Raw genomic sequence first — 23,175 nt, 5'->3', positions numbered from 1 at the left:
CTGTTTCTTCTCTTGCCCACTCTCTCACCAGTGCTTCTGGGGATCACCTCCCAAATAAACTACTCGCACTTGTATCTGGGTCTGCTTCTGGGGCACTGAACCTAAGACAAGCTGAACGTGGCTCTGTGCTTCTAAAACTAGCAGTGTACTAGAAGGCAGGTAAAGCCACAGAATAAAAATGGTCCATCAACTTGACTTCGTGGGAAGCCATGCAAGCCATTATTTGTATATTTTAAGAAGAATGTAATGTCAATTTACATGGGTGTTTAAAGATAAGGCTGGGAAGAAATTTAAAGTTGAACGACCTACACATTGACTGTCCCTCGTGAAAGACACAGAAAGGGCTGAGTCGGCTTCCTCTCTGATCAGAGGTTGGGAAGAGTCCAGGAGCCAGAGAGAGTCACAGCTTCTACTTCCCCAGGCTTCGCTTCACAGTCTATCCACACACTCCTCCAGCAGAAAGGAGTCTCAACAAGACTAATAGGAGGCTTTTGTCATTTGGTTACTAATCAGAGACCAAATGCTTTAAGCACAAGCCCTCAGGGCTAACAAGAGCAGACAATGTTACTTTTTTGCATCTCTGTTCACCAGGTGAGGTTCATCCTTGCATGCAGAGATTAGACCTGCAGACTGAAATTAAGGTGAGAAACAACAACTTAAATAGGGATTTAATTAGAGTTTTAAGATGGAAGGTTGGTTTGATTTTTTTTGATCTCCTTGACTGGGTGGGAACATCGGTACTGCTGGAGACTTGTATCAAGAGCCTTAGAGGTGTCAAGGCAGAACGTCATCATCATTTAACCTGTCCCTAGATACTGCAGGCAGAAGGATTAGGCTATATAACCACAGAAAACTTTCTGGAAGATACTCTGACAATATCTATCAGTAAAATAGCTGGTAGGAATAACGGTGGGATATACTTTCACCGAGATCCACACACAAGGATGTTTACTGTAGCACTGTTTATAAGTAGCAAATACTGGAAACAAAATGTCACCAAAAGAAACTGGTTGAACAAAACTATGGTCCATCCATATAACATGAAATACTATACAATTAGAAAGAATAGTGTAGAGCTACACAATGTATGGAAGGTCCTCCAGGATATACTGAGTAATAGTAATAATAATAAAATTGTATGCACAGCACGTTTCCTACTGTGTCAAATTCTTAAAATTAGAAGAGGAAAATACATACATATCTATATCTATCTATTTACATATACATACATACATCCCGATTGTATGAATCAAATTTCTTTCTGTAAGGAAGCACATGTAGTGTTCATTGGAGACAGAGCCTGGGGTAGGAGGAAGGAGACTATCACTTTTTTTTTTTTTTTTTTGCGGTACGCGGGCCTCTCACTGTTGTGGCCTCTCCCGTTGTGGAGCACAGGCTCAGGACGTGCAGGCTCAGCGGCCATGGCTCACGGGCCCAGCCGCTCCGCGGCATGTGGGATCCTCCCGGACCGGGGCACGAACCCGTGTCCCCTGCATCGGCAAGCGGACTCCCAACCACTGCGCCACCAGGGAAGCCCACTATCACTTTTTATTTGGTGCTATCATATACTTATATACCCTAAGCATGTGTACATACACACACACACACACACACACACACACACACACACACACCATTATAGGCTATCTAGGTACTGGGACAACTGCCTTTTTATTTAGTGGCTGTTATTTCCTTCTTTATATCTCTGTACTAAAGAAATAAGGCACACCTAAAGTTTTTTAAAATAGATGCATATAGGTAGATTGGAATTGGAGGCATCAGAATGAATTCATGGTTATACATACACACATATTCGTGCAATGACACCCTAGTAGCAATGAACATACCAAGTGCCCAGATCTTGGTTTCAAAGTACCAGTCTCCACTAAAATGACCCAGAGCTCTTTGGAGAAGAGGCTGATTTTAGGGCTGGGGTAGGGAAAATACAAGATGAGCCTGGAACATGTTGATGTATCAAAAGTAATGAAGTACTCTAAGAATGATGGATGAGGCACCAACTTATAGGGCTCTCACTAGCCAAAACAGAGATCCATGACCCCATAATATAAATAAATATAATATATATGATTTAAATAAATGAATAAATAAATGGTGAAGGGACACCTCTTCTGTATAGAACACTAATAAACATAGAAGGGATGATGGAGTTAAAAAATCATCGATGGATGCTAAACTAGTGGGTTAACATTTCATGAGGGATAGGACTCTTCCATAGTTTCAATTTCCTTGCAATTTAAAAAGGGAAAACTTGTAACTTTACAACAGAGAAATTTAGAAAATGCCGCCTGAACTAAGTAACCAAAGCTAATGTCACCAATACTGGTACAAACTGATACCGTGTATCCTCTGATGTGATACACAGAGAAAGACACCATATCACTTCTGTCATATTCCTGTGAAAAATGCACAGCTTAAAAAAAGTATTCTTCCATCACTCCAGATATTTTTTTTAAATGCATAATCCGAAGACAGTCATGGAGAAACATCTAATAAACCCACATTGAGGGAAACTGTACAACCTAACCGGTTTCTACTCTTCAAAATTGTCAAAATCAAGAAACACCAAAAAGGCCTGGGGAACTGTTCCAGATTAAAGGAGACAAAAGAATATGTGACAATAAATGCAATGCATGATCCGGAACTGGACTCTAGACCAGGAATAACAACAGCTATAAAATACATTATTGTGACAGCTGACAAACTTTAAAAATGAATGGTGGAGGCTTCCCTCATGGTGCAGTGGTTAAGAATCCGCCTGCCAATACAGGGGACACGAGTTCGTGCCCTGGTCCGGGAAGATCCCACATGCCGCAGAGCAACTAAGCCTGTGTGCCACAACTACTGAGCCTGCGCTCTAGAGCCCGCAAGCCACAACAACTGAAGCCTGCGTGCCTAGAGCCTGTGCTCCACAACAAGAGAAGCCATCTCAATGAGAAGCCCACGCACTGCAACAAAGAGTAGCCCCTGCTTGCCGTAACTAGAGAAAGCCCACATGCAGCAATAAAGACCCAACACAGCCAAAAATAAAATAAATAAATTTAAAAAAAAAGAATGGTGGAGGAGTTAATATATTTTGTCAATGTTAAATTTTCTGCTTCTGATAATTATACTGTGTGAGGATGCTCTTGTTCTTACACTGAAGTATTTGGGGCTAAAGGGGTGTAATGTCTGCAATTCATTCTCAAATAGGAAGAAAAATAATTTACATTTATATGTTAAATATATTCTATATCTCTATCTATCTTTATCCATATCTATCTATTTATCTATCTATCTACTGAGAGGCTGATACACAGAGACACAGAGAAAGCAAATGTAAACAATCAGTGAAGGTGGGTAAAGACTATTCAGAAGTATCTTATCTTAGACTTGCAACTTTTCTATAAGTTTGAAATAATACTAAGTTGCCAACAGTAAAATAAGTTCACAAATAAGCTGCACACTCTCACCACTCCTCAAGAAAAAGACAAGCCCATAGACACTCATTCCTCTTCAGGGCATCTGATATCCACCGGTTGCCCAACTCCAGGGGGCCTTAGGCCCTCAGGGCTCAGCTCTGCAGGATCTGCTAACCCTTGGTGCCTGCAGGCTCCAGGATCCTACAAGGGAGTGAGTCTGCCCAGGCACTTCAGCAGAACTTGGTTGGGTATTAGCTGGGACACAATTCCTTAGGCCTGAGAAGAATATAATTTAAGGCTTTTTTGATCAAAATAGCTCTCTTCCAAAAAAAACTGGAAATTCTCACAAGAGGCTCTTTATTTTTAAATATGTTTCTCTCAGTAGAAACAGCTAAAAGGAAAATAACTGTGTAATAGGTAATACCCCTCCCCTCAAAACAATGTACTTGAATATGCCAACAATGTATCTTAATGTAGCTCCTCAGAATGTGGCCTCTGGAAGGACTGGACCTCTCTCCTTGTCCAACTAGAGTTCATTTGCACAAAGGAGGCCACCAGTTTTCAGACTAGTCTTGACTAACTTGAGAAAACGCTCCCGGCAACAGTCTGCAGAGAAGCTGTCAGAACAATAACGTGAAAGCCAGTTACCGTTTCTGATGTGGTGTCTGGAAAGATGTCAACTGTGATTAGAGGGACATTTTCCTTCTGCAGCTGTCTCTGAAAGTGGAGGAGGGCCTCATCACAACCTCAAATTATAGGAGAGAGGTAAAGGGCCGCCAAACACCAGGGACATGCAGGTATTCAGGGAATCCTTCCTTCAGCAGCACTATCATGTCCTGTCAAGTTTTGAGTAAAAAAGCAAAAGTTGTGATAAGCCACAAGTGGGCTGCAGGGAGGGGGAAAGGACTTTGTGCTAAATTTTCTAATCCTGAATTTTTGCTTCAAAGCCCATCCCAATCACTTTTATCCTGAGGTCTGAAACTGAGATCTGGATTTTGCAGAATCAAAGCATATTCATCCAGCATTTAATCCATTTCCCAGGAAATCAGTGTTTTACTAAGAGTAGAATTCTTTCATGTCCAGGTCTTTCCTGGGCACTTCTAAGGCCTAATCCAGCACACAGAAAAAGCTCAACAAATGTTTGTTGACTGACACACATGAACAAATGAATCCAAGATAGTGAATATAAAACTGTAGAATTTCTTTTCAGAAAGACTAAAACACCAAGATGTGCCATCCATAAAATTCCATTTTTGACTCTGGGATCCACAGTATTTCTCATTTCTTGGCAATAGAAATCCAGGGACTTCCCTGGTGGTCCAGTGGCTAAGACTTCACGCTCCCAACGCAGGGTGCCTGGGTTCGATCCCTGGTCAGAGGACTAGATCCCGCATGCATGCTGCAACTAAGAGTTCTCATGCCGCAGCTAAAGATCACACATGCCACAACTAAGACCCGGAGCAGCATGCATGCATGCATGAATAAATAAATAAATAAATAAATAATCCAGGAACAACAAGAGACTCAGATGAATGAATTTCACTCTATAGTTTCATTCATTCAACAAATATTTTATTGAGTACCTATTAGGTGCCAGGCACTGTGCAAGCTGCTGTAGATACATTGGTTAACAAAAGCGATATGGTCCCTGCCCTCAGAGGGGACAGAGACGAAAAACAATAAGCAAATAAAAAAGCTATTTTTAGGGTGCACTAAGTGTTATGAAGAAAGTAGACCAGGGTAATATGAAAGCCTATGAAAGGTGGGGAGGGGTGAAACTACCAGAGAGAGAGGTCAGGGAAGCTTCTCAGAGGAGGAACATTTGAGATGACACCTAAGTGATGGGATGGAGTCAACCAAGCAAAGATGGGGATAGATGGGGAGTTAGAGCTCCTAAAGGCCCCTCATCATTAAAGGTTCAAGTTCTTTCCTTCCACACACAGTCCCTAATGCCTGTTCTGATTGGCCAATGCCCATGGATGTGTGCTGGTTCCATACCTGGTGCCTGTTCTGATTGGCCAGCGTCCATGAACATGATTATTTATGTGGAAGAACATCATCTCCTATTAATAAGAGAACTGTACTGAGGCAATTTTCTTTCTCAGTTTATTTGAAGAGAAATTAAGGGTGAATAATTTTACTCATCTTTGTGTTATTGTTAGTCATGAACACGGTCCTGAATTTCTCAAGACTTGTAGTGTCTGTAAGACTCTATGCAAAGTCAGGTCTGGTCTACTTTTTTTTTTAAAGGTTGGAAAAATTACTTTATGAAGCCTTAAGAAGCACTGAGTATAATTAAACTGTAGTCCAGAGTTAGATACAATTTAATATAGTTCAATTCCAAAATAAAAGTTATTGTAGGTGAGACCACGAAATTTCCTAACATGTGATTTTAATACGTTGTGCTAAATTTTCTAAAACAACTCAGAGGAACAAATATTTACAGTAGATGGAGTATTTATGAGAACTCTGGCATCACCTATATTATATACATGTATATATGTGAATATATATAGAGAGAGAGAACCCAAGATTATATGAACTAGGAAACATATGTTGTATATTTCAACAGCAATACTAGAGTGCAGAATTTGAGACTAGGATTTATAACATGGGATTTGGAAAAGGAGCAGACATCTTGTTTTCAAAGCCTGAAGTTTTTCTCAAGACCCAAGTCAACATCGTAACTGCCACAGAACAGGAAAAAGGGAAGCTTTTCTCGCTTCAATTGTTCATCTGCATCAGAAAGTCCAGTATCTCTGAGACAGGAACCACTGCAATAAGAAGGGAGTGAATAGGTTCTCCCAAAGGAAGACGGTTACTTCATTATGCCTCCTGCCCTGGTCACCAGGAGCAAACTTTGCATTTCCCAACCTAATGCTTGGCAGCACCAAGACGTTTCAGTAATGGTTCATCATAAACCTTGCATTCTCCATCTTCATGAAATAACCTTGTCTCCCATTGAATTTCCTTTCCCTTCCTTTCTTGGGCTTCTGCTCTTTGTCTTTCTTCAAGTCTATGCTTGGCTTCAGTTGCTGCATCAATGTCTCTGATTTTTTTTTTTTTTTTTTTTTTTTTGCGGTACGCGGGCCTCTCACTGTTGCGGCCTCTCCCATTGCGGAGCACAGGCTTTGGACGCGCAGGCTCAGCGGCCATGGCTCACGGGCCCAGCCGCTCTGCGGCATGTGGGATCCTCCCGGACCGGGGCACGAACCCGTGTCCCCTGCATCGGCAGGCGGACTCTCAACCACTGCACCACCAGGGAAGCCCCGATGTCTCTGATTTTTAAGTTGAGAGTGACACCCTTCCAAAGGCAGTGGGTTTCGTACTCATTCTGATCTTCCAACTTCCTCAATTTCTTCTTGATTATAGGCAACTTCTTGGTATCTATAAAAACTACATTTTCCCCTGTTGAGTATTTTGCATACAGTACACCATTCCATTCCCCTTCAATTGAGCAGAAAGACTTCTTGTCATTTGGAGAAAAAATCTCAGCAGTAATTCTGTGCTTCTTGCCCCCATAGAAAGGTTTAGTGTGGAAGATGATATTGGCACTTTAGCCAGTTTTGGAACAATTAATATTGCATTCTCCACCTAGTTCTACCTAGGGCACTGTAAGGATAGACCTTCCATAACCATTGGGGAATGTGAGAATGTAATGTTCATCAGGGTCTAGACACAAGACACAGCCCTGTCCTATGTTGTGCACCCCAATTGACATCCCAAGGAACTGTGATTTGGTCCAGATATGAGCATTGAATTGTATCTTCTTGTTAAAACACTCAGCATAAAAGGCTGAAACTGGTGGATCATGGTTATGCTGTTCTTGGAAACCCAGGGAATTGGTCCTTCTGAAACTAGCTCCACATTCTCTTCAGTATCATTGGTAATGTCCAGTGATACTGAAGGATCTCACCCAAAATGGGGTTGTACGGCCTTTTGGCAACCAATCCTTTCCTTCCTGCGTGAAAGGCTGAGAGGTACCATTTTACAACCTGAACCATTCAGTCTCTGGCATCCTTCTGGTCACTAATACTCACAACAAGGTCCGGATGTGCAAAAAAGTCTGCATGCATTTCTAAAAGAGATGATCTTTCAAGAGTAAATGTTGGAAGAACTACTTTAGTAAGATCCATTCCAAGCCTAACCTGTGACAACAAAAGCATGATAACACTCTTGTGCTCTTCCACCAACCCTGCCTCCCCTTCATCATCTCTATCATCATGTGAATAGAAAAGGTGAGCATCACTTGTTCCATTCGACATGGAAGAATTAACTGATTCTGTGGTATCTGGGCACTTTAGACTATTTCCTGAGCTGCTGTGTGTCAAGACTGAGGCAGAACCGGAGGAATCTATTAAGTGCTTTGGGGATGAGCCACTCTGATAGAATTCATCCGCATTATAGAATTCATCTTCACTGCTAGAATAAGAGAACTCTGGGACTGTGTTTGGAGACAAGCTGGCATGGCCTGGAGAAGTGAGACTGCTACTAGGTGGTGAGTGCTCACTGCCTGTACTGTTTGGTGTTGGAGTCTGATGATGTCCCAAGATAGGAGCTAATACAGGTCCAACTGGTAGAGAAGATGGACGCTGCTCTGACTTACACAACTGAGTGGGTTCTGGAGCTAAGACAGTCTGGGAGGGCATTGTGTTGACCACAGGTTCCAAGGGACTAGGTTGATATATTGCATCCATAGGATTAATAGTACTTTTAGTGATCTGCAGCAACACAATGCAGTGTTTAATCGATTCTACCATGCTATTTGCTGTCTCTTTGAGAGTTTCAATTTTCTTTCTCTGTTCATCGCCTTTTGAAGTTTGTCATCAAAAAGTTTTAACTGTTCTATCAAGATCTGTAGGTAAGCATCAGCCTCTGTAAGTTTCTTATCAAAGTCTTGGACACTAGGAACAAATCCTGAATCCAAACCTCCGCAAGTAGCCATCAAGCCAAGGCCCCCACCCTCTGTGCCTCCAGGGAAGGGAGCCGAGGGCTGCTTCTGGGCACCCCCTCTTCTACCCCCTCTGCTGGATCACGAGGCTGATGCCTGGTCTACTTCTCGTCTCTAACCTCATTCCCTTTGCTCTGCGCTCCAACCTCCCATAATCCCAATTCCTCTTTCCCCTTGTTTCCTCTGCCTGGAACCCTCTTTCCTACCCCTTTTCTCTCAGCCAACTCCTCCTCATTCTTCAGATATCAGCTTGACATCCAAGATAGCTCCAAACCACATTAAATCTCCCAGTTATGGCCTCTCAGCCTCATGTGCCTCCTCTTTGTTGTACGAACCCTATTAAAATGTTACCCTTGGGGCTTCCCTGGTGGCGCAGTGGTTGAGAGTCCGCCTGCCGATGCAGGGGACGCGGGTTCGTGCCCCGGTCCAGGAAGATCCCACGTGCCGTGGAGAGGCTGGGCCCGTGAGCCATGGCCGCTGAGCCTGTGTGTCCGGAGCCTGTGCTCCGCAACGGGAGAGGCCGCAACAGTGAGAGGCCCGCGTACCGCAAAAAAAAAAAAAAAATGTTACCCTTTACTTGTGTGATAACTTGGTTAATGTCTGTCTCCTCCCTCAAGCTAAGTTCAAAGAATGCGGAAACCAGATCAAGTTCACTTACTGTGATACTTCTAGCGCATTCTGTTATGTGGGCACATACAGTATAAAGCTTTGCGGTCACCATCTTGAAACTCTTAACTTTTTTAACAAGGGACCTGAATTTTCATTTTTCACTGGCCCCTGCAAATTACGTAGTCAGTCTTGGGAAGGAAAGAATGTATAGGGGCTCTTCTGTGAAGAATACTCATTCTGAGGCCACCATCCCTAAAATCCCAAAGCAAGTTTGACTACCAAGCATTGATTTGTTCAAATATTGAACAAATATTTATTGGACGTTATGTGCCCACATAGTGGAACCCTGCTGAGTGCAGAGCTCTGTCCATGAAGGTGGCCCTCTTCCTGCCTTCCTCTTGGACTTCGTGATCCCATGCCAATTAAAGATGCTTCTGACTTCTTGTGGGATATATCTCACCCTAGACTTCACCACTCTCTGAACAATCTGTTGATAGGTTTCACAGGACAGGACCTCGTTGGCACGGGCCCAACCCTGAAGATAAGAAGTACTTTCCCCATTAGAACTTCAGTCCTGCCTTCAACCTGCCAATAAGACTCAGGCCAAAACAGAAACTTCATCTTGCAGAAGTACTTTTTTAATCTCCCTAATTTTAAAGGCCTGGTTCACCTCAGGATATTGTAAAAGGTTTGCCAGAAAGTGGCTCTCTGAGTTTGGCAACACTTGCCTGCTGCGTTTTAGCCTGGGCTCATCACTGATGCATCAACATTTACTTTCAGTAGCCACAGACTGACAATGCTGCTCTACTCACTGGATATCTCAGATTGACAAACAATGGACAAATGCCACACAGTATATTAAATTTACAGGCAAGTTTGGAAACACTAAGTTTGTTAGCAAATGGTAATACCATATTGAAAGAGGAACAGCAAAAATGGAAAACGATGTTACTCATCAGAACAGAGTATCACCAATATGTTAGGGAAAATGGCAGAGAGAGCTGAACACCAAGAATTTCAATATATTTTTGAACTTTAAAGAAAGAAAAGTGATGTTGCTTTACACCATTTGGATATATACCTTGGGGTACTGTTTCCCAAAGGATCAGTCTGGTACCTTGTGGCTTGTAAGATCATTTTAGGCAGTATGCTTACCAGCTGCCTTGGTTTGGGCTCCCCCCAAAGCAGATCCTGGGTAAAGATTTAGGTATAAGCTGTTTACGTGGGAGGTGATCCCCAGGAAGAACTGGTGGGGAGTGGGAAAGTGAGGTGGCCAAAGGAGGGAGGCCACAAAACATTGTAAAGCCACCAGGTTACAGCTGTGGGCAGCCGGAGTAAAACCCACTGGGGCCCCCCCGAGAGACTGTGTAAGATACACCTCATAATTTTCCACTAAGGGGTGGGGAGGTGGAAGTATTTAATCCACCAACTCCTGCCTCTCACTGATGGGGAGGGGCCACTCGGGACGTTAACCCCCTTGGCTGGAAACCCCTGAAAGTTGAAGGACACAGGAAGTCATAAATGGGTCTAGGGGACTCTGGAGGTGATTTCTGGAGTGAGCCTAGGCAATATGAGTGGGGCATTGGGAGAGTCTGCTCTGACAGGCTTTACCCAGCAGCAGATCACGTAGGAAAGTTATCATGTTTTTAATTCACTGTCCATTCTCAGTCCATCAGACTGGGGCTACCTCACCTTTAACACCCACCCAGTGCTTACCAGCCTCAATCTTTCCCTCTCTCCAGGGTGCGAAGAGACTCAGGAAACAGCATCTAGCTAGAATTTAGTTACTCTGTTTTGTGGGTATCTATTTATCTTAATACCTATATTCAAATTTGGGCCAGCATACTGGTTTTACATTATAATAATACAACTTTCCATTAAAGATAACTATAAGGGAAAAACTGTCGGTCTGTAGAAAACTATTAAGTGTTTTACAATGTTAAGGGCTATGGTAAAAGATGATTCATAAATGAGTGAGGTTTAGGAAACACTCTCTTTGTGGAAACTCCCTCTCATAACTGTCACACAAAGTAACTGGCCCACGATCTTGCTGCTCCTGACAAGTACAGAAAAAGTGACACTCTGTTGCCCTCTTCCCTGGAATGAGTGAAAAGAGACTCCTACCCCACCCACCCCCCCAACACATGCCCATCCTTTCTGGAGAAGATCTGTAGCCCTCCATCTGCCCAGTCATGGATTAAAAATGAAATTTGTATCTAACAGGTCTAACTTTAGCCACAGGAAACAGGAGCACTTGGGGGACCCAAAGGGTTAGCCAAGCTTTGTTAAAGGATGGGCACATTATCTTTTCTGAACCTTCTTCCTTCCCCTTTTTGGGAGGGGAGGGGTGGAGGCTAAGCTTTGGGGAGTGATCGGGAAGTGAGGCCTGTTGGATCTGTTTCCTGGTCAGCTGTGTGGGAGGTTTCACTGTTGTCACTGTCTGCCTCTCAAACTTATGCTACATATCATTAGGACCAAGTGATGCCCACTTTAGAGTATACTATAAAAAATATTTTGATGATGAAAATCACTCAAATGAGGAATTAAAAAACCCTCTATGTTGAAAATGTCTAGACACCTTGACCACAAATACGAAATGCTTCTGTGAAGAAAAGAAAGTTTAAACCTAAGTAGTTTTTAAAACTTACATTTGTATATATTTTCTAGCTTACTTACAATGTGCACAATTTATAGGTCTGCTTTATAAATTTTCATCAGAAGTTGCCAGATCACAAGTGTTGTTACTCTGATCTGATGCATAAGTAGCAAAATAGAGAACAATTATCCAGTGGTTACCTATTTTTTAAGGTCATCGAACTAACTGTATGACCTTAGGCATTTCACATTCCTGCTCTGGATCTCAGTTTTGTTATCTGTAAGATGAGGGCATTGGACCAGGTGACCTCCAAAGTTTCCTTCTAACATTGTATGCGTGTATGACAACACGTAGCCAAGGAGATTGCTGGGTAAGGGGCGGGGGGAATGAGAATGGCAGAGATTGGGAAACACTTTCTAGAAGTAAATATGATATTCTGTTTTTGCCTCAAAGTCACAGATGACAATAGTCATAGCTGTAAATTATGGTTTTGAAACACAATGTCTGTGTCCAGATTCCAGCACAGCCCAGAGCACTACACAAAGAAGGTGATCCACCAATGTGTGTTGAATGAGTGGACAAAGGCACCTTCCCTGAATATCTTTTGAGGACTCAAGGCTAATGCCCAATTATTTACAACAGCCAAGATATAGAAACAACCTAAGTGCCCATCAATGGATGAATGGATCAAGAAGATATGTGTGTGTGTGTGTGTCTGTGTGTGCAGTTAAAATAACAAGATGCCATTTCACATCCATCCATCAGATTGGCAAAATTAAAAGCCTGACAATACTAGGGGTTGGAGAAATGAGGATTCTCATCCAAGGCTACAGGGAGAGTTACAGACTGGAGAGTAACTTGACAGCTTCCAGTCAAGCTGAGGATAGGCATGTTTTCCTGCCCAGAAACCCACTTTTAAGGACATAGTCTAGCGTAATTCTTGCAGGTGGTGGGCACTTAGAGGCCTGTACTTGAGGGATGCTCAGGATGTTTGTAACAGCAAAAGACTGGACATAACGGAAATATCTTGTAGTACGTAGATGGAGTATAGGACATGCACCAACATTTCCATCAGTGAAAACCCATCCATCAATCAGGTTCCTCCTCTCACACATACCTGCCCAGACCATTACATTGCGCTTGGATATGCAAAACACACATCAGCTCCAACACTGCTAGTTCATGCCTCCCACCTGACTCATGTTTGGATAGATGCATTTGTTTCCCTATAGTTTATTTTGATCCAACCAGAATTACAAGCACACAGGGCCTCCTTGCTTCTAGACTAGACTAGTGGTTCTCAAAATTTTTGGTCTCAGGACCCCTTTATACTTTTAAAAACTATTGAGGGCCCCAAGAGCTTTTGTTTATGTTGGTTATATCAATATTTGCAGTATTAGAAAATAAAATTAAGAATTAAAAACTTTCTTTTAAAAAGTAATGAGTGTATTATTACTTCTTAATCTAATTATCACATTTTAATGAAAATTAACTATATTTTCCAAAACAGAAAACGTAGGGAGAAAAGCAGCATTGCTTCATACTTTTATAACTCTCTTTAATGGCTGGCTGCACAGAAGACAGCTGGATTCACCTATCTGCTTCTGTAATGAATCTGTTGTGGTGTGTTATTTTGGTTGATGCATACGAAGAAAATCTGTTCTGTAGTTACGTAGTTAGTACTTTCTAGGTCTCAGGAACTCCTTGGATCACACTTTAGAACCACTGTTTTAAATCACCCTACATTCTGCCAAAAGTTGTCTTTCACACAAACACAATCATGTCATTTCCCGCTTCCCTCAAAGCGTGAATGGCTGCCTATGGCTCATAAAGTTAAGTCCGAATTCTGCACAAAAACCCTTCCCATTTAGCCAATCTCGTGTCTGTCCAAACTCCATTATTGCTCTACTTTATATACTGGTACTCTACCCACCTCCGGGTACACACGCATGCCTGCTCTGTTCTGCTTGTTCGTGCCTCTGAGCCTCAGCTTTCCTCCTGCTAAGACTCCTGTGTATCTCTTGTAACCCCGTCCAAAGGTCACCTCCTCTAGGAAGCCTTCTCTGATTCACCCTTCCCTTGGAGTTTACTTTTTTGTGTTTTAAATACTTATTTTTTGAATAAGTAATTGAAGTGCATTGGATTAAATTCCAAAAGGGTATGCTGTACAATAGTAAGTAGACTTCTTTCCCACATCCATCCCTTCCTCTCCCAGGAGGCAACCATTGTGATTGGTTCCTTCTACATTTTTCCAGAGCTGCTCTAGACGTAAATAGGCTAGTCATTTCTTTTACCCAAATGGCATCATACTATATGCACTGCTCTACACTTGTTTAACATTATAGCTTGGACATCAAATTAAAATTGGCCTCATTTTTTCAATAGTTGAAAATTACATTTTTAAACTGTACTATAGCTTATTTATTCAGCCCCCCCATTAACTGGATACGTATGTGGTTTCCAGTCTTTTGCTGCAGCAAATATCCTTCTAAAGAAATCAATCTACACATGTGAGAGACTCTGTGACATTAATATCCAGGAGTGAAACTGCTGGGTCCAAGGGAATGTATATTTGTAAGTTTGATAAACATTGTCAAATTGTCCTCTATAAAGACTGTTGTAATTTATACTCCCACTGCCATGCATGAGAGGTCCTATTACCCTTGCCAAGCAGCGTTATCCAACTTTTCAATCTCCGTCAATGTGGTAGATGAAAAATGATACCTTGGTTAAGTTTAAATTGATATTTTTCTAACAAGATCAAATCTCTAGAGCTATGCTATCCAGTAATGGTAGCCACTAGATACATGCGGCTGTTTAAATTTAAATTTTAATTAATTAAAGTTAAATAACATTTAAAACTCAGCTCCTCAGCTGCACTAGCCTCACGTGAAGTGCTCACTAGTCACCTGTGGCTAGTGGCCTCTGTGTGAGACAGTGCAGATACAAAACATTAGTATCACCGTAGAAAGTTCCACTGGACGGTGCTGCTCTACTGCACTGTCCAATGGCTACCATGAACACACACGTGGGTACTGAGCACATGAAATGTGGCTAATCTGAAGTGAGATGTGCTCTAAGTAGATAATACACACTGGATTTCAAAGACTTATTATGAAAAGAAGAATGTAAAATGTCTCCATAATAATTTTTTGTGTTGATTATATGTTGAAATGCTAATATTTTGATATACTGGGTTAAATAAATCATTAAATTAATTCCATCTGTTTCTTTTTACCTCTTTTTTTCTTCTTTTTTTTCTTTTTACCTCTTTTAATGTGGCTATTAGGAAATTTAAATGTACACATGTGTCTCACATTCTGTTTCTATTGGACAATGCTGCTCCAGAGGGCACAGTGCACTCTTAAGACCTGGATTTTAGCATTTTTCCTTTTACACAGAAATAAGTGTAGCTACTATTGCTATAAAGAAAAACAGACTCATTGGAATCTCTTTTTCCTCCTAGCCCTTCCCTGCCCCATGCAGACAGGGTGGGCGACAAAAGGAGAAAGGGCGGCAATGATCCTGATGACGAACAATCAGCCCTGAAACAAACCAGTACACTTCCCACCTGGGCGGCCACAAGCAGGAACCAGTGGCATCGCTGACCCCGAGCAGGGCCTGATTTCCTGGTGGCTGTTCAAACAATGTACCAGAGAACAAAGTGCCTTCAAAACTAAGAATAGAAGAATGGCTCCAAATAAGATTTCCAGGACTCTGCGGGAACAAATTCCTCCCCTGCACCGACCCTAACCCACTTTCCACCCCTTGGCTTGACCTGGCCCCTTGGCTTGACCTGGCCCCTTGGCCTGACAAATGTCCTGTCCCAGCCCCAAACCCCCTGCATTCTCAGCAGTCTGTACACACAGACTGAGGGATAGAGTGGAAAGGGGAGACCCAGAGAAAGAGGTGGGCGGCAAGGGCTCTGCCCTAAAGGGCTGACGCGACAATGGTTCTATGGTTGAGACATGGCATATATGTTTCCGCCACCTGTGTCTTTAGCTTTGGCTATGAGGGTCAAGAAAACAGTTTTCACCCTTGGATGGGCACTGGCAAAGAGGGATGGGTGGACCAGTTTGTGCCCTGGCACTGACGTCTTTTTGCCTGTGAGACAGGGTTTTGTTAGTAGGAAAGAAACACGAATGGCAGTTAGGTATAAACAGTCCATGATAGTTGCCACCATGATTAAAGAATACAATCTATTGTAGTAAACTCAAACTATATCTAGGTAGAATTTTTTTTAATGTTCAATTACCTTTTATTCTACTAAATAAACCAGTTTTAACATTTCAGTGTATATTCTTTCAGACTACAAAATTGTGTATGTTACATACAATGATATAAACATGCTGTTTTATCACGTTTCATCTCACTCAAAAATAAATACAGTTCTTCCATGTTAAGAAAAAAAAAAAAGAAAGAAAACAGTTTTGCAACATGATCCTTCAACTTGATAGATCAGAACATTTTCTATCCAGGTACTGAGGGAATGAGACCTAATTGTATCTGAGCATAAGTCATCTGCTTATAGTTCATTTGCATGTGCATAGAGTCACAGAACTTTCTGACTGGATGAGATAGGAAAGCTCATATATTTTATAGATGATACAACTGAGACCCAGAGAGGTTATTTCGCTTGTTCAAAGGCACACAGCTAATGATGATGATGATCATCGGATGAATGGATAAAGATGTGGCACATATATACAATGGAATATTACTCAGCCATAAAAAGAAACGAAATTGAGCTATGTGTAGTGAGGTGGATAGACCTAGAGTCTGTCATACAGAGTGAAGTAAGTCAGGAAGAGAAAGACAAATACCGTATGCTAACACATATATATGGAATTTAAGAAAAAAAAATGTCATGAAGAACCTAGGGGTAAGACAGGAATAAAGACACAGACCTACTAGAGAACGGACTTGAGGATATGGGGAGGGGGAAGGGTGAGCTGGGACAAAGCGAGAGAGAGGCATGGACATATATACACTATTTTACCAAACATACGGTAGATAGCTAGGGGGAAGCAGCCGCATAGCACAGGGGAGATCAGCTCGATGCTTTGTGACCGCCTGGAGGGGTGGGATAGGGAGGGTGGGAGGGAGGGAGACGCCAGAGGGAAGAGATATGGGAACATATGTATATGTATAACTGATTCACTTTGTTATAAAGCAGAAACTAACACACCATTGTAAAGCAATTATAGCCCAATAAAGATGTAAAAAAAAGACACTCATTGGTCAACCAATATGAGTTAGACCCTGAGCCTGACACTGGCATACAAATATGGAAAAATGCTTCTTCCACTGGATGAAGTGTTTAAGAGATGGAAGGGAAGAGAAGAGGGTGGGGATGGAATGAATCATTAGAGCAGAGTTCTTTACCTGGGGCCAGGGGTCTGCACAGACACTTTAACTATGTGCAGTTTTCTAAAGAGAACATTCCAAGATGCATGTGACCTCAAGAAGGCAGGGGGCTAGTGATGTAAAGAAACTATGAGAGGCTAATGACCACACTAAATTCTTAGTCCATGGTGGGTGCCTGAAGAGTTAGCACCCAAGACAGTGCACAAGGTGTACATGGGGATAAACACACAAGGGATTTGAACCGGAGCCTCTTTGGTGCAAAGCCCACCTCTTTCCCCTCACAGCAGGGATAATCTGTTTACACACGCCTTCTCCCTGCTGCTGTGCCTTTACCAGTGCTCCCCTTGCTCACATCAGAAGATTACAAGCATTTAACAGGCCAAGACAGTATCCCACTTGCTTGACCTGGGATGACTGTACTTGCCCAAAGCTGGGGGGGTGGGTGGAATTTGAGGGGGAGAGTTAGGAGGAGAGAATGAGATAACCCATGTGAAACACTCATCACTAGTTAGCATCTCAAAGGTACTAGCAGATATTCATTCATAGAATATTTATTTATGACCTAATACATGCCAGCCCTTAGGTTAGATGTTTTCATCATCTTCATCACTTATTAGTACCATATTTATCTCCCCCAACATGGCAGAGTACTCCACATAGTATTCACTCAATAAATGTAAGTTGAGTGAGTAAATAGTGATGATCTCTGTGGTATATTAATTTATTCTTCAGCAAACTTTTATGCCCTTCCCTGACCTCCATGGCTTGGTACTATGACTTGCTCTGGCCAGTGGAATATGGGTGGACAGGACAATGTACCAATTCTGAGCCTAGGCCTTAAGAGACATTACGTATTGCTGCTTGCTCCTCTGGGATCTTCTGACCTGCACAGGAGAAGAATATACACTTGGGTAGCTAAGGGACCTGAATGGGGCAGACCACACAGCCAATCTGCACACCTGTGAGCATAAGAATAAATGCTTGCTATTGTTTGCTACTGAGTTTGGGGTAGTTGTTACTCAGCGAAAGCTGACTGAGATATACTCCTTTACCCACACCCAGGCAGAGAGTGGCCCTGGCTTCTCTTATGGTGGGATTTCAGCAGTTGGGTCATTTTGTGGCTCTCCCTACCCCGTTTTCTCTAGGCTGGTAATGCCCCATTTAGAGAAGACAGCAGGGGCTACAAAGATCCATATTTTGGCCATCTTGGCACCTGGCACAGAATCAGGCACAAAGCTGGTTCTCAGGCAGTGTCTGATGTATGAAAGGATGGGCTGACTGTTCATTCTGGTGGGAGGAGCCCTGTCAGAATCATAGCAGGCAGCAGCTTGGGCCTCAGATGCTCAGAGCCACTGGCTCTGCAGTCCTCACTGTGGGAAGTGGACCTGGTGGTGACACGATATCATTTCAGACCATATGCAGTAGACCAAGGTGTATTTATTATAATGTGTTTTAGGAAACATATTATGATGTTTAGTGACTTTAGGGCTCTTACTACTTAGGATGAACCTAAGGTCAAAACAAAACAAATAGACAATTTAAAGAAAAACAGTAAGTGAAAAATAACAGTAAAAGTGGTATGTGGATATGGGAAACATGACCGAAGTTTAGGAAACACTGATTCTATTCAAGTCTCATTTTCCTACAAATCACAATCACAATCATAGCTAGTATTTTTGAACATTATCATAGAATGCACTGTTTTAAGAGTTTCACAGATATTATTTTATAAACTTTTCATAGTATTGGAAGCAGATATTATATCATCTCCATTTCACAGGTGAGGTAACTAAGGCCCAGAAGGAAAAGTAAAGAACTTGCCCAAGGTCAAGTGGCAGTGAGGGTGTGAACTCAGAGTATCAACCTCCAGGATGCAGATATGTCTGTCTCTATTGGAGAACCTGGTACCCAGGGAAGTTCAGCATTGCCCAAGGTTAATGCAAAACCTAGAACCCCAAACTCCTGACTCCCAGACCAGTGCTCTCATGCCTGCACCATGAGGAACACTGTGGTGAGAACACCTGGGGCTTATGGCAGGGGGTGAGTGGGGTCTGCTAGAGACAAGGGAGAGAAGTGGTAAATGCCACAAGGAAGATTTGGGAGGGAAGAGATGGTGACATAAACAAGGCTGCCAAACAGAGGCAGGGGCTCAAGGGATGCAGAAAAGCTAGACTACGGACAAAGTTATTCAGAAAAAGAGGGCTGACAGAGCAAGGGTTGGCACACAGGGGCTGCTTTCTGAACTCCTCCCAAGAGACCCACCCACTGTGACTTCCCTAAGTGACATCCACATAGTCTATATTTAGGTCCTAAAGTCACCCATTGTTTCTCTCCCGATGGACACTCGGGGTCACCACCCTGACCTTGCACTTTCCGAATCACACCACTGAGTGCTCCATCAAGACAAGCCTTTTTTAGGATCTGGTTTGAATCAACTTCCCCTTCAATGGCTCCCACTTGGCGTTCTGGGAAAGCTGTAAAAATATGGCTGGAATCAGGGCTTTAAAATGAAGTACTGACTTTTCTGTGTAATATGCTGCTTCCTTCCCTCCACAAAATCAAATCAGGGCATATTTAACTCAGGATATAAGACGTTTCACAGCACTATTGTTGCTGAGCCCTTACACACTAATGATTCATTTCTCTGGGAGCCACCAACAGCTATGGTCAATAAGACCTGGGACGTGGGTCATGTTCACTGAGTGCAGAATCTGTGCTAGGCACCGTCTTGAATCACTTCATTTATTCCTCATGACAACCCTATATGGTAGGCACTATTTTTTTAAAATATTTATTTATTTATTTAGGCTGTGCCAGGTCTTCACTGTGGCACACGGGATCTTCATTGTGGCATGTGGGATCTTTAGTTGCGGCATACGGACTCCTTAGTTGCGGCATGCATGTGGGATCTAGTTCCCCGACCAGGGATTGAACTCAGGCCCCCTGCATTGGGAGCACGGAGTCTTACCCACTAGACCGCCAGGGAAGTCCCAGTAGGCACTATTTATTATCCCCATTTAACAAGGAGATTCAGAGAGATTTGGTAACATGCCTGGGACTGCAATGGCTAGTAAGAGGCAAAGCTGGGACTCAAATCTACATCTACATCTATGTGGTTCTAAAACCCATGCCCTTAACTGTTACACTCTGCCATTCCTCCACAGATACAGAGCTATCTTGATCAAATCTCAGAAGATGGATTTGTGAGAACTTTAAAGGGTTTCTCCCTTCCCATTCTCTCCTTCCACACCCAGCTACCAACGAACTGCCTTTCCCACACCCAAACTCAACTCCCCCAGATCCTTTCTTTAGAGACCTTCGGACCCAAGAAATAAAAATCCATTCAGTAATATTTTCAAGAGCAGAATAAAGGTCAACAGCCAGCCGGCCAATTACAGTTTGAGCTCCAGTCCATATCCTCGGGAAATCTGTATGTAAAAGCACTTATTAAATCATTTGACTTTGCAACAGGGATATGAGAACTATTTTTGACTTTTTGTCAAAAAGTCATACCTTAGACCCGTATCAGAGCTAAAATGAGTTTAGAGATATCTCTGTTTGACAGGTGGGAAACTGAGTCCAGAGAAGGCAGCGACTTGTCTTAGATGCCTCTTGCGTAGGCGCTAATTGGACCGAGGCAAATATCCACCAAAATGAGCTGATTTGTCAAAGGACTGGAAAGCAAGTGTTACTGAAGATGCTGCACTTGATAGGAGATATAAGAAGGGCCCTGTCATTAAAATCATCACGTGTGCTATGGCTATGAATGTCATTTCTGGCTCCATTCTGCCTGAGCTTGAAGCCTGATCCACTACTAACCAGCTAGGAGACCATAGGCAAAGTATTTATCCTCTCTGCATCCCAGTTCTACCATCTGCAAAGTGGAGGTAATAATAACAGCCAACCCCTACAGTGTTGTAAGACTTTCAAGAGCTAATGCAAGTAACATGAAAAGTATCTAATAAACGTCAGCTATTATTGTAATATTTTTAACGCTGCATTAACTATCCCTGAAGTGTAGTAAATCATTTAAAATGTTGCCAATTTCCATATCTCAAATGATCAAAAATTATTCTTTATCAGGTGAGCGAATAGCTAGGTGAGTGAGATGGGAAAGGAGAAAGACAGTGAAACCACTCAAATCACATGAAAAGATGTCTATAATGGCCATGTACAAGAGTTGGAATTTGTATTGCAAACATCAGTTTCAGAAACATAATTCTGATGAAAGAAACAGAAAAAGCAATGGGCATTTTCTTTAAAAAATAACTTTGGCTTATCCAAAACCTATCCACAAACAAACAAACAGATAAAAGGGACACAGAGAGAGAGTAAGCTTCAGGGCTCCTAATCATTCTTCAGTCCATAGAAACATAACATTTCCAGCTGCTCCTTCCAATATAACCCAAACAGGCACCAATACTTTTAACGAGAAAACCAGTGAGTCTGAGTCTCCCCTGATATTACCTGACTTCATTTTCCCAATGATGAACACCTTCAAAACACCACCTTCAAAACACCAGAATATTAAGGAAACCTACAAAACAGTTGCTTCACAAAGAATGAACTTCCAAAACTGAGTTTAGCCATCTTCCAATCCAAAGAAGAAAAGGTCTTGGAAATCCACTTTGCTATTTAAACACACACACACACACACACACACACACACACTTACTTTTTCCTTCCCATTTAATGAAAACAGGTCTGTTAAAAAAATTAAAATACTGGCACTGTGGAGCAAAGAATGAAAGTCCCCCTACCCTTGCTCTCCTCCAATCACAGATGCTAAAGGAAGCGCTGACAGCTAGGCACTCCACTTAGCACACCATCTCCACCAAGCACAACCATTTGTGGTCTTAAACACAACCACACAGCTCTTTTCTGATTCACAGTACAGTGAGGCAGAAGTGTGCCTCCCTCATCCCAGGTGTTCTTGGCGGCTCCCTGCTCACTTTCTTGGGAGATGCAGACAGCTGCATCCTCCCATACCTCAGCTCCTGGCATGGCCCAGCCAGGCTTGGGTGGGAGTTGGGAGCGGGTCTCTCCCTGGTCCAGCTGCAAAGGAGCTTACCTGAGCATGAACAAAGAAGCAACACCACACCATGGGGCGCTCCGACCTCATCCACCTGGAGTCCCCCGCCCCTAACCGCGGCAGAGCCCTTCGGACGGGATTCTCTGAGCAGAGCAGAGCATGGTTTCCCTCAAGGAACTCCTCCCCACTACTTGGGCTGCCTGACAGGAAGTGACAGGGGGCCATAAGTTACATTGTCAGAAGCTGAGAACCACACCAGCCCAGAGCTCCCCACCTCCGGCGGTTTCCTTGCCGGCTGCTGTTGCTGCTTTTTCAGAGCACTCTCCCTTCTGGCATTCAAAGGCACACCAGAAGTTCAGTTTCTGGCTGACAATCCCCAGCCTGTAAGAAACAAACAATGCTTACTGGGTCCCCACCTAAAGCCATGCTTGGCATTCTGGCAGCTCTAAAGTGTTCACTGCCAGGATATCATGCTTTGTAGACCCAAACATTGGGGTGAAATGGATAGAGAAGGGACACTGGGAGGAGAACTTTGTATGATCAAAGAGGAATCAACAGTCCACTTGAACTTCACCCAAGAGCCAGGGCCCTGCACGGCATACAGAGCCTACACTGAATCCCAATTTCATAGCAACTCAACAAATGAGAGCGACAATAAACACCCCACTCAACCGTTCACTTCTTTTTTTCGTAGGCAAATTTTCTCTTCAGAGCCCATTCAAAATAACTGCTTCTGGAAACCTCCTTTTCAGCTTTTAATGTGAATAACAAAGGGCCTTACTGCTCTTCCCAGAGTTATTATGGAAACAACTAGTGGCTGACATTTCTCATTTTATGAACTGGGGATCTCACGAATGAACACCTTGCCCTGGTCCCGGGCCTTTTACAAAGCTCAGACTTATTGGGTGAGATAGAGTGCCTCACGTGAACTCCAAGGTTTCAGATGAAAACTATGCCTGTTCAACCCCTCCCTACAACAAATCAACACCCTCACCCTCCCTGCACAGGGGCAGAGGGACTCAAACCCAAGGAGACATACATAACTCCAGTGTAGCTTTCAATTCTTGATTTTTATTTTTTAGTTCTCTAATGGGATAGTATTTTTTTTGCAAAAATTTTTCTAATTGCAACTTTTAGCTGGAAAGGTTTAGCCCAGGATTTCCCAAGGCATTCTTACAAATGCCCAGATTTTTAAGAGCCT

General features: G+C 42.8%; 1 protein-coding gene and 1 pseudogene across 3 annotated transcripts in view; both read right to left on the bottom strand.

The window, feature by feature from the left end:
• ARHGEF3 (Rho guanine nucleotide exchange factor 3) overlaps positions 1-23,175 on the bottom strand; it is a 310,939-nt gene that overhangs the window by 152,570 nt on the left and 135,194 nt on the right. The window contains exon 1 of one of the 3 annotated variants that reach the window (XM_032649431.1): positions 22,014-22,136. The exons of the other annotated variants lie outside the window; for them this stretch is intronic. Within the exon in view, the coding sequence (XP_032505322.1) occupies positions 22,014-22,064 (51 nt within the window). The 5' untranslated portion in view covers positions 22,065-22,136. Of the gene's footprint in view, positions 1-22,013; positions 22,137-23,175 lie in introns of those variants that run through there. 3 annotated transcript variants of the gene reach the window in all.
• On the bottom strand, positions 6,174-8,194 carry LOC116762472 (annotated as a pseudogene).

This window comes from Phocoena sinus, chromosome 11, assembly GCF_008692025.1.
Source record: "Phocoena sinus isolate mPhoSin1 chromosome 11, mPhoSin1.pri, whole genome shotgun sequence".
NCBI classification, from domain to species: Eukaryota; Metazoa; Chordata; class Mammalia; order Artiodactyla; family Phocoenidae; genus Phocoena; species Phocoena sinus.
Note: the sequence above shows the minus strand (reverse complement) of the source record. Positions and strands in the feature narration are given on the sequence as shown.